Genomic DNA, 13,833 nt, shown 5'->3' with positions numbered 1-13,833 from the left:
TACTCTTTTAAGCTTAATTAAAACTATTTATTTCTCTATAATTAGAGAAGTTATAATTTCTATATATTAAAAACTTAATATATTAGAACTTATTTTAATTCTTCTAGCTATACTTTTTGTAGTTTAGTTTATTATATTATAGTACTTTTAAAATAATATACTTAGCGATATTTTTATTCTTATATTTATATTATTCTTTTATCTTTTATTATTTATATATATAGTATTTTTTAGTTTTATAATTATTAATAATATTAATTAAGTTAGTATATTTTAATAAAAAGAAATTCCCTTTATTCTTTAAATATATAATATTAATTTCTATACACTATTAAGTAACGTAAAAATATCTAAATTTCTTTCTTAAATATAAATTTTAAATAGATATATTATTTATTTATATAAAGTAATAATTTTAATAGATTTTATCTTTCTTATATATTTAGTATTTAGTTTTTTTTTTAACTTTACTTAATATTATTAAATAAATTAAAGCTATATAGTAATCTTAAATAGTAGGAATAAATAATAAGAACTATACTTAATACTAAAAGAAATAGTAGTTAAATAATAAGATTATTACCTATTAATCTCTATTTAAAGCTTTTATTTAATTCTTTAACTTTAATTCTATTATTTATAATTAATAATTTTACTATTTATAATTAATAACCTTAAAATAGTAATCTTATTCTAAATAATAAAATATAAAAAAAATATCTCCTATTATTAAAAAATTAACTTCTCTTTTAATACTTATTTTATTATAACTAATTTTTAATATAGTAAATTTTATTTAAATAGCTCTTTCTAAAATAACTTATTATATCTATATTATAAATCCCAATTTTAATATAATATTAAATTCTCTTAAAATTAAAAAATAAATTAAAAAAATAAAAGCTAAATTTCCTCTTAAGCTTTTTTAAGAAAGAAAATCTATTTAAGCTATTACTATACTATCTACAATACCTAAATAAAAGCTAATAGATTATATTAGCTATTTTTAAATATTATTTACTTCTTAATAATAAAACTAAAGTTAATAGATAAGAAAATTAAATTCTTATTTGCAATTTTATTCTATATATTTAAATAGAAATAGATATACTTTATAATTTAGTTAAAAATATTAACAATTTCAATCTAAGGGGTTAAGTCTTCCTCTAGGATATTACCGGGCCCAATACAACCCCTGGTTCTAGGAGCTGTTATATTATATTAGGTTAGTATGGATACTAGCTATATAGAGTGCTGGCTAGAGGGGGGATTTAAATAAGAGTTATTATTGGTGTTGAGGATCTCGGGGTGTTAGGTTGGGTTGTGGGAGTTTTTAGTATATTTATTAAGGTTAGACTAGTTAAAAAAGTTAGATAGGATTTTAGTAGAGAAGAAAAAAGCAGCTTAAAACTTAAAATTTAAGCCTTAATAACTATAATATATATATAATAAAAATGCAGTAAATTTAAATATTAGATTCCCTTATTAAGGGTTATATATTTAGTATATATAGATAATATATAATATCTAGGAGATTTTCTTATAGTTAGGATATATTATTGCTATTTTTAGGTTATTATTTTTTTATTTCTTTAGAATTATATAATATAAATTTTAACTTAGCTATATATTATAAGTATAAATATAAATAGGTTTATTCTCTATAAATTCTTATTATTTATTTATAAGGTTATTATATATTTCTATTAATTTTATTTATATTTAGTTTCTAAGATTATTATATATTTAATATCCTTTATAGCTAAATTTAAAATCTTACTTATTTTTTATTTTTAGGTATTTTTTAATAGAGATAATAATATCTTAATTAGCTATTAAAAGTTCTAGTTTTCTAGCTAGATATACTTCTTATTTAGAGTATATCTATAAAGTACCTTTATTTTTAATATAAAAGTATTATTAGAAATTATTCTTTTTTTTATATTTTTTTTATATTTTTACTTTTTATTTTCTATTAATTAGAAGTAGTATAATAAATTTAAATTATCTATTAAAAATTAAATCTCCTTATTATACTATAGCTATAATATAGAATATTTTATTAATTAAATTATTTATAATACTAAAGTTATTTTAAGTAGGAACTAGTTTTTAAATATCTTTATTTTTATTCTAGCTGTAATTTTTCTTCTTTTCTAATTTAATTTATTATTCTACTTTAATCTTACTATCTATTTTCTTATATTATATAGCTTATTTTTATATCTTTTCTTTAATATTATCCTTAATTTCCTTAGATATCCTCTAGATATATAGCTTAAAAAATAGAATATTATTAAGATACTTATCCTCCTAATTATTATTCTTATAAACTCTATTAAACTCTTTATTATAGCTACTTTAAATTATAATAAGAATTTTAAATTAAATAGTAATTTAAGGTTTATTATTATTATTATTATACTAATAATTAGTAAATTATATATTTCTATCTTTTAGTATAAATTATACTTCTAGTTAGACTTTAGGTATAGTATTACTTTTAAAGTAGCCTATCTTTTTATAATTCTAGTATTTAACCTTTAAGTAATTCTTTCAGTAGCTTCTAATTTTATAAGTTTTAGAGTAGTTCTATAGAAGGTATTACTCTAATATCTCTTTTCTTAGTTAGTATTATTCTTCTTACTCTTCTAAAATAGCATATAGAATATTTCTTTTAACTTTTTAATTTTTTTTTCTTATTATCTTTTAAATTATTAATTATTAATTTCTATAAAAAGAATAATAAGAATATTAAAATTATAGGCTTATACCTAATTATTATATCTTTAAATTCTAACTTAAGTTTTTATAGTAAGCTGCTATATATACTTCTTCTCTTTAGTTTAAATATAAGATACTATTATAAAATTCCACTATATAGCTTAATATTAATACTTTTAAATAAGTTTTAAATTATATTTTAGCTATTATTTTTATTAATAAAATTAAATATATCTTATAGTTCTTATTTAAATACTTTATAGTTAGTATAGATAGCTTTAGTTTTATTCTTTTTATATAGTAAAAATTATTAAATAATTTCTTATAATTAATTTAAATTATTAAAGTACTTTATCTTTAAGAATTCTATAATATAGTAAATTTAGCTTTTCTTTAGCAAACTATATAGAATAATAGCTTTAAAATACCTAACTTATATAAGAAATTCTTAAAGGCTAGTAACTACTTTATTAAATAAATTAACTTACTTAAATTTAAGAATTTCTTCTATATCTTTTCTATTTACTATAAGAAAGTCTAAATAATAATATAATTATAGTAAAGTACCTCTTAATAAATAAGATCTCCACTAAATAATTATTCTATATTAAGAGCTAGGTAATTTATTCTATTAACTTATTAATTTTATTATCTTTTTTAAGTCTTTTTTAATAAAATCTTAATAAGTTTATTAAGCTTAGCTTTAAGTAATTATTTTACTTTTAGAGTCTATTAAAATTCTTTTTAATAACTTTATTATTAAAGTTAGATTTATCTATATTTATATTATTAATAAGATCTTAGCCTTATATTATTAGAGTAATAAAGTTTTTTCTAAATTTAAATAAGATACTTAAAGTTATAAAAGCTATTTTAGCTTATTTAAGATATTACTTAGGTTAATATAATAATATACTAAATAAAAGCTATTAATATATAATAGTTAGGTTTAATTCTAAGAGTATAGAATAGGTTTAAGATATATAGTATATAATTAAGTAAATTAGAATATTATAGTAAGTAATATAAATTATAATTTAGTAATAATAGAATAATAAATTTAATATAACTAAATATATTAATAGCTAGTAAGGCTATTTATCTATAAAAGTATTAAAAAATATCTATATATTAGTAATACTTATATAGGCTTATTAAATAAGAGTAAGTTTAATTTTATAGCTTATTCTAAAGAAGTAAGTTATATATTTAGGCTTATTTATATAGAGTAAGTTTGGGATTTATATTAGGTAAAAAAGTAGGTATATTATAATTCTGCTAGTTATAACTACTTAGTCTTAACTTAAGCTATAATAAGTTACCTTTTATTAATATACTAAAGTATCTATTTAGCTAGATACTAATTTATATAAGTAAGTAAAGTATTATTATATATTAGCTTTAAAGCTCTATAAATTTATTTAATTATATTCTATATTATATTTCTACTAAATTTTATCTAGCTAGAATTTTCTAAGTTTAAATATCTTTCTAATTAATAATATAGTAAAATTTATATATCCCTAGACTCTACTATATATTACTGAGCTAATATAGCACCTAGTAATTATAAAATAAGTATAAATAAGCTATTAATTTATAAAAAGAAAAAAAAAACTAGAAAATAACTATATTCTTATTAAATATACTATATTTCTATATTTACCTAGATAACTAATAACATACTAATATCTCTTATAATAATAAGTTTCTATAATATTATTATAATATAGCTTATTATTATTATTTCTTTATTATACTATAGCTAAAGCTTATAAAAAACTAGATTAAATCTTTATAAATCCTATTTTAATAACCCTTTTTATTACTAATTTTAAGTTTATAATCTTTATATATATATTATCTCTAATCTAAAGAAAAGTCCCTAATATAATTCTTCTTAATATACTTATCCCCGCCCAGATTTATATCTACTCTTTCCCTATAATATATAGCACCTTCTATATATATATATAATCCAGCCTTACTAGCTCTACTATAACACTCTTATCTCTAAGTTTTAATAGGCCCTCTATATTCTCTATAGATATTAATATTATAATAGTCTCCTACTTGCTTATAGTAGTAAACTTAGTAGCAGCCTGGTATACAATAAACTTATATACCTAATTATAAATTAGCATACTCAAATCCAAATTGATAACCTTATTTATAAAGCTATAGTAGATAATAAGATAGTAGCAGCTAGAGATACTAGCAAAGTAAAAGATATAATAGCACTTTTTCTTAGAGATAGATAGAATCTTAATAAAATAGAGATAGAAGAAGATAGAGATATTAGATAGAGCGCTAAATTTAGAGGTAAAGTAGATAAAGATACTTAGAGTAAGAATACTAGTCTTATTAAAGAAAATACTAAAGCTACTAATAGAAGAGAGTATATTACTATCCTAATAAGATATTAATACTAATTTAATTTCCTTATTTTTTATAATAAAAGTAATTCTCTACTATAGTATACTACTAATTCTCCTTCTAAATCTTTATAATAAGAATATACCTACTATAAGTACTAAAATAAGTAGTATAAATTATATACTATTAGGTATTTTATTAAGAGCTATAAGAGATATAAGCTATTAAGACTAATAAAATAATTTTACTTAAATTTATATTATCTAAAGAGAGAAATACTACAGCTAGTATTAGTAGTAATACTATCTTATCTATTCTATACTACTTCTACTTTAAGTAAAATTAACTTAAGATAGAAAGCTATAAATACTAAATAAGATAATAAATAGATAGAAGGTATAGTTGAGTAAAGGGGAGGGTAGCTAACTAAGGAGAGAAGAGAGGAGTAAATAAGGCCTGTAGGTATCGGGATATAGTTAGTAGTAGAGGAAGAGGCAATTAGGATAGATACAGCTATAGGTATTATACTAATAGACACCCTAGAATTCCCCATAGAAATTAGGCCTATCTTAGTAGAGCATCTTACATTTAGGGCTTAAGTAGAGGCAGCCTACCTATTAGATCTGGGTTTACTCTGTTTAGGGCCGCTGAGTATCTGCTAGCACGTGCCAAGCTCGCTATATACATTGCTTAGCAGTTTGCTCTTAGTTACCTATCGAGCCTATAAAAAAGCGACATCCACCTTACTAGCTAAATAACCAAAAGACGCACTATTAACCAGCTAATAGGTTAACTGCTGGCGCTAAGAACGCCTGCCTGTTGTATTTCTACTGATCCGACTATCTGCTAGTTAAATTGCAATATTACACTCTCGCATCTCTATATTACAGCATGCTGGTACTAATAGAGTAGTTCTATTAATAGTCTTGCTATATTAAGTCTAATAATTCCCATAAAAATTACTTATAGTTATATAAGAGTCTACAATAAAAGATAAAGAGCTAATTATTTATATTAAAATTATTGTTATTTATAGTTTGAGGCTTATAATTAAGAATCCTTTTACCTAGGCGGCTGGCTTAACAATCTTACCGGCAAGCCGTAACGGATATATATTAATAAATTAGTATTATACTTATCCGTACTTCTATGTATTTATTACTCTTAGAATATCTAGCCCTTAGCAGACTGATAGCTAAACTGCTACAGCGCAGATAGTAGAAGCCCCGGCTTGAGTGCTATAGCGCCGAGCAAGCATTCCACTTATAGAGCTACTTTCAGTTACAGTATTCAGCACGGCAGGAACTATAAGTCCAGCACGAGAAATCCTAAATATATACAAGCAATATATTATAGTAGATTACCCCTTTAGCCAGAAGGATATAAATAGTACCAAGATAGCCGGACTAATAGCCATTAAAGGAATAGCCTAAGAATCAGATATGCGAAGGTAGGATAGAGCGAGGAGCCCTCCCATATACACACCCTTGTCGGGCCAGGGCTCCTTATCATCCTCGACAACTCCTTGCGATTAGGGACCAAAGGTGCAGGGTAAGTTACACTCTGCTCGATTCCCAGGAACTCTGGATCCTCGGCCTCTATTTACGAGGGCGCTTCCTGGAATACATATACAGGAAGTCGATTGCGGATAAGTGCGACCCTTTGAGTCTCGACTCTCGGGCCCTTAATCGAGGGATGGAGGAGGTCTTGTCGGGCTAGCGTAAATCAGACAAGCTACCGACCTTTCCCATATATACTTATCTCTTATGGCGACTGGAGAACCAGTCGGACGCCTGTATAAATTTATAGCCGTCTGTTGTCTCTCCCTTAAGTCAACTCCCTTTTCTCTCTCCCGCTCCGGATGCACTATAGTATTATACCTCTGCTCTGTCCGGGCATTCTGCTCCCCTCCGTCTTCCTCCTCCCATACACCTTCATCTATCCATTATTATCTCGCCTCTATACCGACTCCACAACACTAATATAGGACGAGACTTGCTTGAGGACCATGCATTTCGGCACGACCCTCCACGAGTCTGTCTATACGCTATAGAAGGACAAGTATATCGACTACACCAAGCTCAAGAGCCTACTGCGCATGCACCGCTCCGAGGACGAGGCCCAGCCATAGACCGAGGACGACGAGAACCGCTTCTGCGACGAGATCTTCAACACCCAGCTGGAAGGGGTCGCCCAGTTCCAGGAGCAGCACGTCAATGCCCTTAAACAGCGCATCGATTCCGCTTTTGACAAGCTCAAGGTGCAGCTAGGAAGAGGGGCAGATCTGAGCTGATCGCTTACCCCACCTTTTCCAAGCTATCGTACGCTCTTAGACGTATCGCGATCGGTAACTTACAGGGAAGAATACGCGACGTAACCTATGCAGTAGTAGGTTCAGACAGAAGCTCCGAACTACCATTCCTAAAATACCATTCCTACTAATGTTAAGGGATTACGGATGCAAACACCTGAATGGGCAGCGAATCAGCGCTCAGGGCCTTCAGAGTCCCAGCCTAAAGGAAGTCCTTTCGTTCTGAAATGCATTATACAACAACAATAACTATCGAACCATCTTGTCAAAGCCATGCGTGAAGTGAAACATACGAGAAGAAGAAAAGCAGGTGCGCGATAGAGGCTAGGTAATTATGTTTGCCTGTCAAGTCAGCGCGCCTGCTGTCAACAGCTTGTGGACAACTTCTCTATGGCCTCGTTTAGAGGCTGCCTGCAGAGCAGTCCACCCAGCTTTAGCCGGAGCAGCATTGACATCGGCCCCTGCCGCTAATAACATTCCGACAACTTCTAAATAGCCTCCATAAGCCGCTGCCTGGAGAGCAGTCCATGCAACTTCATCGGCAGCTGCATTGGCATTGGCCCCCGCCGCTAACAGCTTTTCGACTACTTCTAGATGACCTCCTCCAGCAGCCGCCTGGAGCGCAGTCTGTCCACGAACAGCGGCACCAGCGGCATTGGCATTAGCCCCTGCTTCCAACAGCCTTTCCACAATCCCTAGATGACCTTTTTCAGCAGCCGCTTGCAGCGCAGTCCAACCAGAAAAGTAAGCAGCAACAGCATTAACATCAGCTCGTGCCGCCAACAGCTTTTCAACGATCGATAGATGACCTTCCCCAGCAGCTGCCTGGAGCGCAGTCCGTCCAGCATAATCAGGAGCAGCAGCCTCAATATCGGCCCCTACCGCTAGCAGCTTCTCGACAAGAGCTAGGTGGCCACTTCCAGCGGCAGCCTGGAGTGCAGTCCATCCAGCTTTAGCAGCAACAGCATTGACATCGGCTCCTGCTTCCAATAACTGTTCCACAACTTCGAGATGGCCTCCTTTAGCCGCTGCCTGGAGAACAGTCCGTCCAGTTTCGGCAGTAGCAGCAGCAGCAGCAGAATGGATCTCGGCCCCTGCGGCCAACAGCTCCTTCACGATCGCCACATGCCCTTTTTCAGCAGCTGTCTGAAGCGCAGTCCGTCCAGCATAACCCGCCGCGTCGACATCGGCTCCTGCCTCTAACAGCCCTTTAACGATCTCCAGATGGCCACTTTCAGCCGCTGCCTGAAGTGGAATCTGTCCACCTCGACGGCCGGTATTGACATCAGCCCCCACCGCTAACAGCTTCTTAACAACTGTTAGATGGCCTCCTAAAATAGCTACATGGAGCGCAGTGTGATCATCGTAACCAGCAGCATTGACATGGGCCCCTGCCGCTAACAACTTTTCAACAACTTCTGGACAGCCTTTTCCAGCAGCTGCTTGCAGTGCAGTCCACCAAGCTTTAGCCGGAGCAGCATTGACATCGGCCCCTGCTTCCAACAACTGTTTAACAACTTCGAGATAGCCTTTTCCAGCGGCTATCTGGAGCACGGTGGGGCTACCCCTAGCAGCAGTGTTGGCATCGGCTCCTGCTGCCAGCAGCCTCTCGACAATTGCTGGATGGTTTCCTCTAGCAGCTGCTCGGAGCGCAGTCCATCCATCGCGGCCCGTAACAACGTCGACATCTGCCTTTGCCTCTAACAACCTTTCAACGATTGCTAGGTGTCCTCTACCAGCGGCTGTCTGGAGCGGAAGGTGTCTGCCTCCAACGTCAGTGTTGACATTGGCCCCTGCCTCTAACAGCTTCTCAACAACTGCTAGATGGCCTCCCAAAACAGCTGACTGTAGCGCAGTCCGCCCAGCTTCAGCAGTTGTAGTAGCATTGACATCAGCTCCTGCCGCCAATAACTTTTCAACAACTTCTAGATGGCCTTTTCCAGCAGCTGCTTGTAGCACGGTCAGTTCGCCACGACTGGTAGTATTGACATCGGCCCCTGCTGCTACCAGGTCCTCAACAATCCCTAGATGGCCCCTCTTAACAGCTGCGTGAAGCGCGGGCTGTCTACTCTTCGCGACAGAATTAACACCAGCCTTTACGGCCAGCATTAGCTTGACGACGTCCTCGTGTCCATTCTCAGCAGCATACATCAGTGGCGTCCATCGGGAACTATCCTTCAGATCTGGGGAGTGTCCAAGTCTAAGGAGGGCATATGTGGCATCGAACAGTCCAAAGTGCCCTGCCATATGTAATCCCGTCATACCCTTCGGAGCTCTTTGACTGTAATGTTTCTCTGATTCATGTAGTTTGTTGACCATCAGTGCTTGACTTGATGCCTCAAGACTGGCTTCACTCTTCAGAAATGTGATGACATGCCGACTTAAGGTCACGTCGTCACGAGCGTGATGCCCCCAGTTTTGTGCGGCGTAGTCGTAGAACGGATTCAACTGCAGCCGTTCCTTGAACTTTCTGTCTGTTTTGCATGCCCCATCCTCAAACATGGCGAACGAGAGGTAGGTAACGCATATTGTCGTGATTGTAGAGTCTGCGTTGGGACACCATTGTTTCTGTGTCCGCTTGAGATATTCTTGCGTTGTATAGTGCACGAGCCGGATGATTCTGCTTTCGGTATCGACCATTATCAGTCCAGCACAGACTGAGATTATATCATCGATATGTACGAACTCCCCATTATCGAGCTTGGGGCTTCCCGGCTTCGTTGCAAGGGCATACAGAAGCTCTGACGTAGTAAGCTGTCTCTTTGCGTTTGTAACCCATAATAGAACCTTGAATGCAAGCTTCTTCCTTCCTGTTGCCTGCCCTTGAATTCTGTCCATAGCTTGTTTATATGCTTGGTCCAATATTTGGGCTCTTCGGTCGTCATCTAGTGCTTGACCATCTGTTGGGAAAAGCTCTATTGTACTCCGGATCTCATTTAGCGTCAGGCTTTCTTTAAGCACACCGAGATAGATTGATGAGAGGAGAAACCTGCCCAACATTAGTTGCTACCTTAGTCTTGCGAGTAGCCAAAAACATACATTCCATCAATAGCTGATAAGATCCCTGTTACGATCTCTTGCTGCAGTTGTTGATTCTGCTGGATAAAAGATGGCATTTCCTGCATATGATCTCTGAGGTATCTTGCCACATCATCAGTATTGGCATAAATGAAGAGTGTTTCGCTGTCTTTAAAGTGATCAATGATATCCGGCATAAATCTTGATGTCGCAAAGATATTTATCCTGTGCCTTATCTGCAGTTCAAAAAGTGCTGAGAGGAATGTTATACGGCATCTATCGGATACCTGGCATTCATCGAGTGCATCAACGATGATGAAAACTCGTGAATACATCCCTACTACAGAATCGAGAAGTCGTACAATTTCGTCGAGTGATGGCCGCGTTCGCTTCTTCTTGTGCCGATCATACACACTCTTGACGACATCCAGTTGGGAAGAATGGGATGGAGTTAGCTGCTTTAGTACACTTGCTAACAGGTGGTCGATGTTCTGCTCATTCTGTCGTTGGAAGTTGCAGTAAATGTATGCAATGCCGATGTCCGAGTTGCTGTAAAACCTTGAACTGAGGTCGTCTACTACAATTGAAGTCATGATCGTTTTTCCTGCCCCGGGGATACCTGGACAAAACAAAGTCCGGTTGCTTATAGCTAGCCAGTCCTGGAACTCGATTGACTCGAGCAGCCATTGTCCAGTGCCAGGTTGCCGTCTTGAAAGGTGATCGCTCTGCATTGGCCCGTAGTCAACTCTTGTAAGCCAGTTCAGGATCTCCAAGTCTTCTTTTTTGACAAGTTCGGACTTGAGATGTGTGACATCTTCTCTAGTGGCGGATGTATCTTGTTGAACTGGGTCTCTTATTAGGTATATTCTGTCTTGAGCCTGGAGTTACCAACCTTGCTTCAATATGTCCCTCAGTATATCTTTCACTGGGCGCGTTCCCTCCACGTCGCTCGGTTGAACATACTGCAGCAGCTCCTTTGCAAACGCAGCAGCCACAGCCGCCGCGTGTTCTTGCCAATCTTTATTCTTATGCGAATCAGCGTAATCGCAGATACCTCGAATGACGATGCACGGGAAGTCCAGCAGCCCTGCTGCCTCCATTTCGAAGCACAGTACATCCCCACCAAGACTCTCATTGAGTCTGTCACGAAAATCGGCGTCTTTGATTACTTCGTTGCCGGAGGCAATCAGACCGTAATGAACATGCGGGTCTCCGGGGTCGCGGTCGGAAGTGTCTGATTCGTACACAGGGTCTTTGAGTGAATCAGACCAGATGTATTTACGCACCAATCTTGGCCATTTTTGTGCCAGTTCATCTAGATACTGGGGTATCTTGGATCCTGCCATCTCATGGTTGGTTTCCAACTTGGTCAAAGCTGTAAGTAGTGCGCTTGGGGGATTGTTCAGCGCGCCAGTCCGTTTGAACTCGCCAGCCTTTTCCGCCTTGCCGAAGTCCCACTGGACCACGCCAGGATATTGGCCGGTTGGTGTACTGACTACGACATCGCCGAGTCTTACTTTGGGTGGAATACCACCGCCGATGCCTACCATGAGTCCGACTTTGATAGACGGAAACGTGCGCATCATCTGAGTCGCGAAAGTCGCAGCGACATTATTGCCAATCTTCCCTTTCGGCAGGCAGGCTATGACAATATTATGCTTTCCGATAGATCCTAGTGTGTATGTGTTCGGGTCATTATGTGGCTTAGGGAGCTCGGGATGGATTTGATCCAGTATGGCTGTCGCTGCGGTCTGCTCCTTTGGCAGTGCGCATAGCCACCCCACTGTGAAATCGCTGTGGGTAAATTCTGCCGTATGAGATCCGCGGTCCTCCATCTTACTCATTTTGCTGTTCGGCGCAGGACCTTCCTTGTTGTCGGTGTCTGTATGTCTCTTCGACGTCGCCGAGTCGTTTGGCGTGGACGTACAAGCTTCCGGCTGACTAAGTGGTGAGGGGTTTCGGAGGGATCTTTGGTAGCAAATAGCTTGGTCCCTGAGACTTCTAGCCATGCAATGTAGTATAAATAGTAGGGAAGCGCCAACAGTACGAAAACGCGGGGGACGATTGGAACAGGCGGAGATGGCAAAGGAAAGGGATTTGGATTGGCAAGGTTTCGAGACCACGTGTCTTATTTCACCGCCCCACTGTATCACACGCCTGAGACCAGTGTGCGATGATCGTAGGCTTCCTCCCGTTGATCCACAGCAACTTCGCCGCGCATGCGCATGCGGGGAATTCCGAGGAGAGCCAGCGCGGAAAGACGGGGACAACTGAGCATCCCAGTCACAAGTGCCTTCATGCCACTTCCGCTGTTAGCGTTCGAGAAATCAGCCGTGGACCTCCCGTGTGTCTTCGCTTGGTCAGCAGTCTGGCTCTCAGAGTTGCCAACATACAGGGATGGGCCACTCAATTAAAGTCCCACCGGGCTGTGCGCCTTAGACATAAAGGGATGCTTAAAAGCATAAGGAGACCGCGAAGGAGACCGCGTCACAAGAAGAATGCATGTGTTGGTGTTGGCGGGCCCGTTTTGGGCCTAGTTGAGCCACGTTTTCTGACCCGACACCTCTGGGAGGTTCCTACATATAAGAGACTAGAGATATCTCGCATGAGTGTGACACACTTGGAGTAGGTAAATTATTAAGTATATTTTTACCTACTATATACTCTATAATAAGATTCTCCTCTTAAAGCCTAAATTATAAATTATAGGGATATAAAATACTACCTTAGCAATAAATATACTATACCTACAGTAGTAATTTAATATAGTAAGATAGTCTAATTTATATAGTTTAGACTGGTAATAGCTCTATAGGAAAAATAGAAGGTATAGAAAGTAGATAAAAGAGAAATAAGATCTTAGTAATAATATATAAATAATTACTTAGATTAATTAATTAAGATATAAATAAAAATTGCCTTATAAAGAAACTAAGCCTATAAGAAAGAATATTTATAAAAAGTATAAAGTTAAAGCTAAAGTAATATTATTAAAATATCTACTAGCTAATAATACTATTATTATTCTTTTTATTTAAAGAAATCTTAATAGAAATAATATTAAAAAAGGCTTTATTAAGAATAATAAGATAGTAAAGAAAATAGTTAATTTTAATAGCTATAAAGCCCCTATTAAGGGCCTTTAAAGTTAACTTAGTAATTACCTTATTTTTTAACCTACTTATAGTAGAGGCTATAATAATAGCCTACTAGTTATAATAGCTAAAAATCTTCTTAATTTTATTTATATTATTAGACTATATTAAATTAGTAAGATTTCTATAAAATTATAGAGATATCTATATAGCTAAAAGTTATATCTATCTTCTAATAAGTATAATACTAAATAAAAAACTTAAAGATACTATAAAAACTACTTATTAAATTATAAATATACTTTCTCT

At 34.9% G+C, this 13,833-nt stretch overlaps 1 protein-coding gene across 1 annotated transcript; it reads right to left on the bottom strand.

Moving 5' to 3' along the window:
* Positions 1 to 7,611: 7,611 nt before the first annotated feature.
* Positions 7,612 to 12,516, bottom strand: BGZ61DRAFT_468813 (ankyrin repeat-containing domain protein). The gene is made up of 3 exons (XM_046247903.1): positions 11,322 to 12,516; positions 10,451 to 11,273; positions 7,612 to 10,400 (listed from the first exon to the last, which is right to left on the bottom strand). The coding sequence occupies exons 1-3, from the start codon at positions 12,436 to 12,438 to the stop codon at positions 7,757 to 7,759; spliced, it is 4,584 nt and encodes a 1,527-aa protein (XP_046093679.1). The 5' UTR covers positions 12,439 to 12,516; the 3' UTR covers positions 7,612 to 7,756.
* Between the last annotated feature and the right edge of the window lie 1,317 nt (positions 12,517 to 13,833).

This window comes from Ilyonectria robusta, assembly GCF_021365365.1.
Source record: "Ilyonectria robusta strain PMI_751 chromosome Unknown BGZ61scaffold_83, whole genome shotgun sequence".
Taxonomy (NCBI): Eukaryota; Fungi; Ascomycota; class Sordariomycetes; order Hypocreales; family Nectriaceae; genus Ilyonectria; species Ilyonectria robusta.
The sequence above is the reverse complement of the archived record's forward strand: the minus strand, read 5'-3'. Positions and strand labels throughout refer to the sequence as shown.

Coding starts and splice junctions, on each gene's coding strand:
- BGZ61DRAFT_468813 (XM_046247903.1), bottom strand. CDS start 12,438: ATGGCTAGAAGTCTCAGGGACCAAGCTATTTGCTACCAAAGATCCCTC. Junction 11,274..11,321: donor GAGGGACATATTGAAGCAAG/GTTGGTAACTCC, acceptor TAAGAGACCCAG/TTCAACAAGATACATCCGCC. Junction 10,401..10,450: donor TTATCAGCTATTGATGGAAT/GTATGTTTTTGG, acceptor AATGTTGGGCAG/GTTTCTCCTCTCATCAATCT.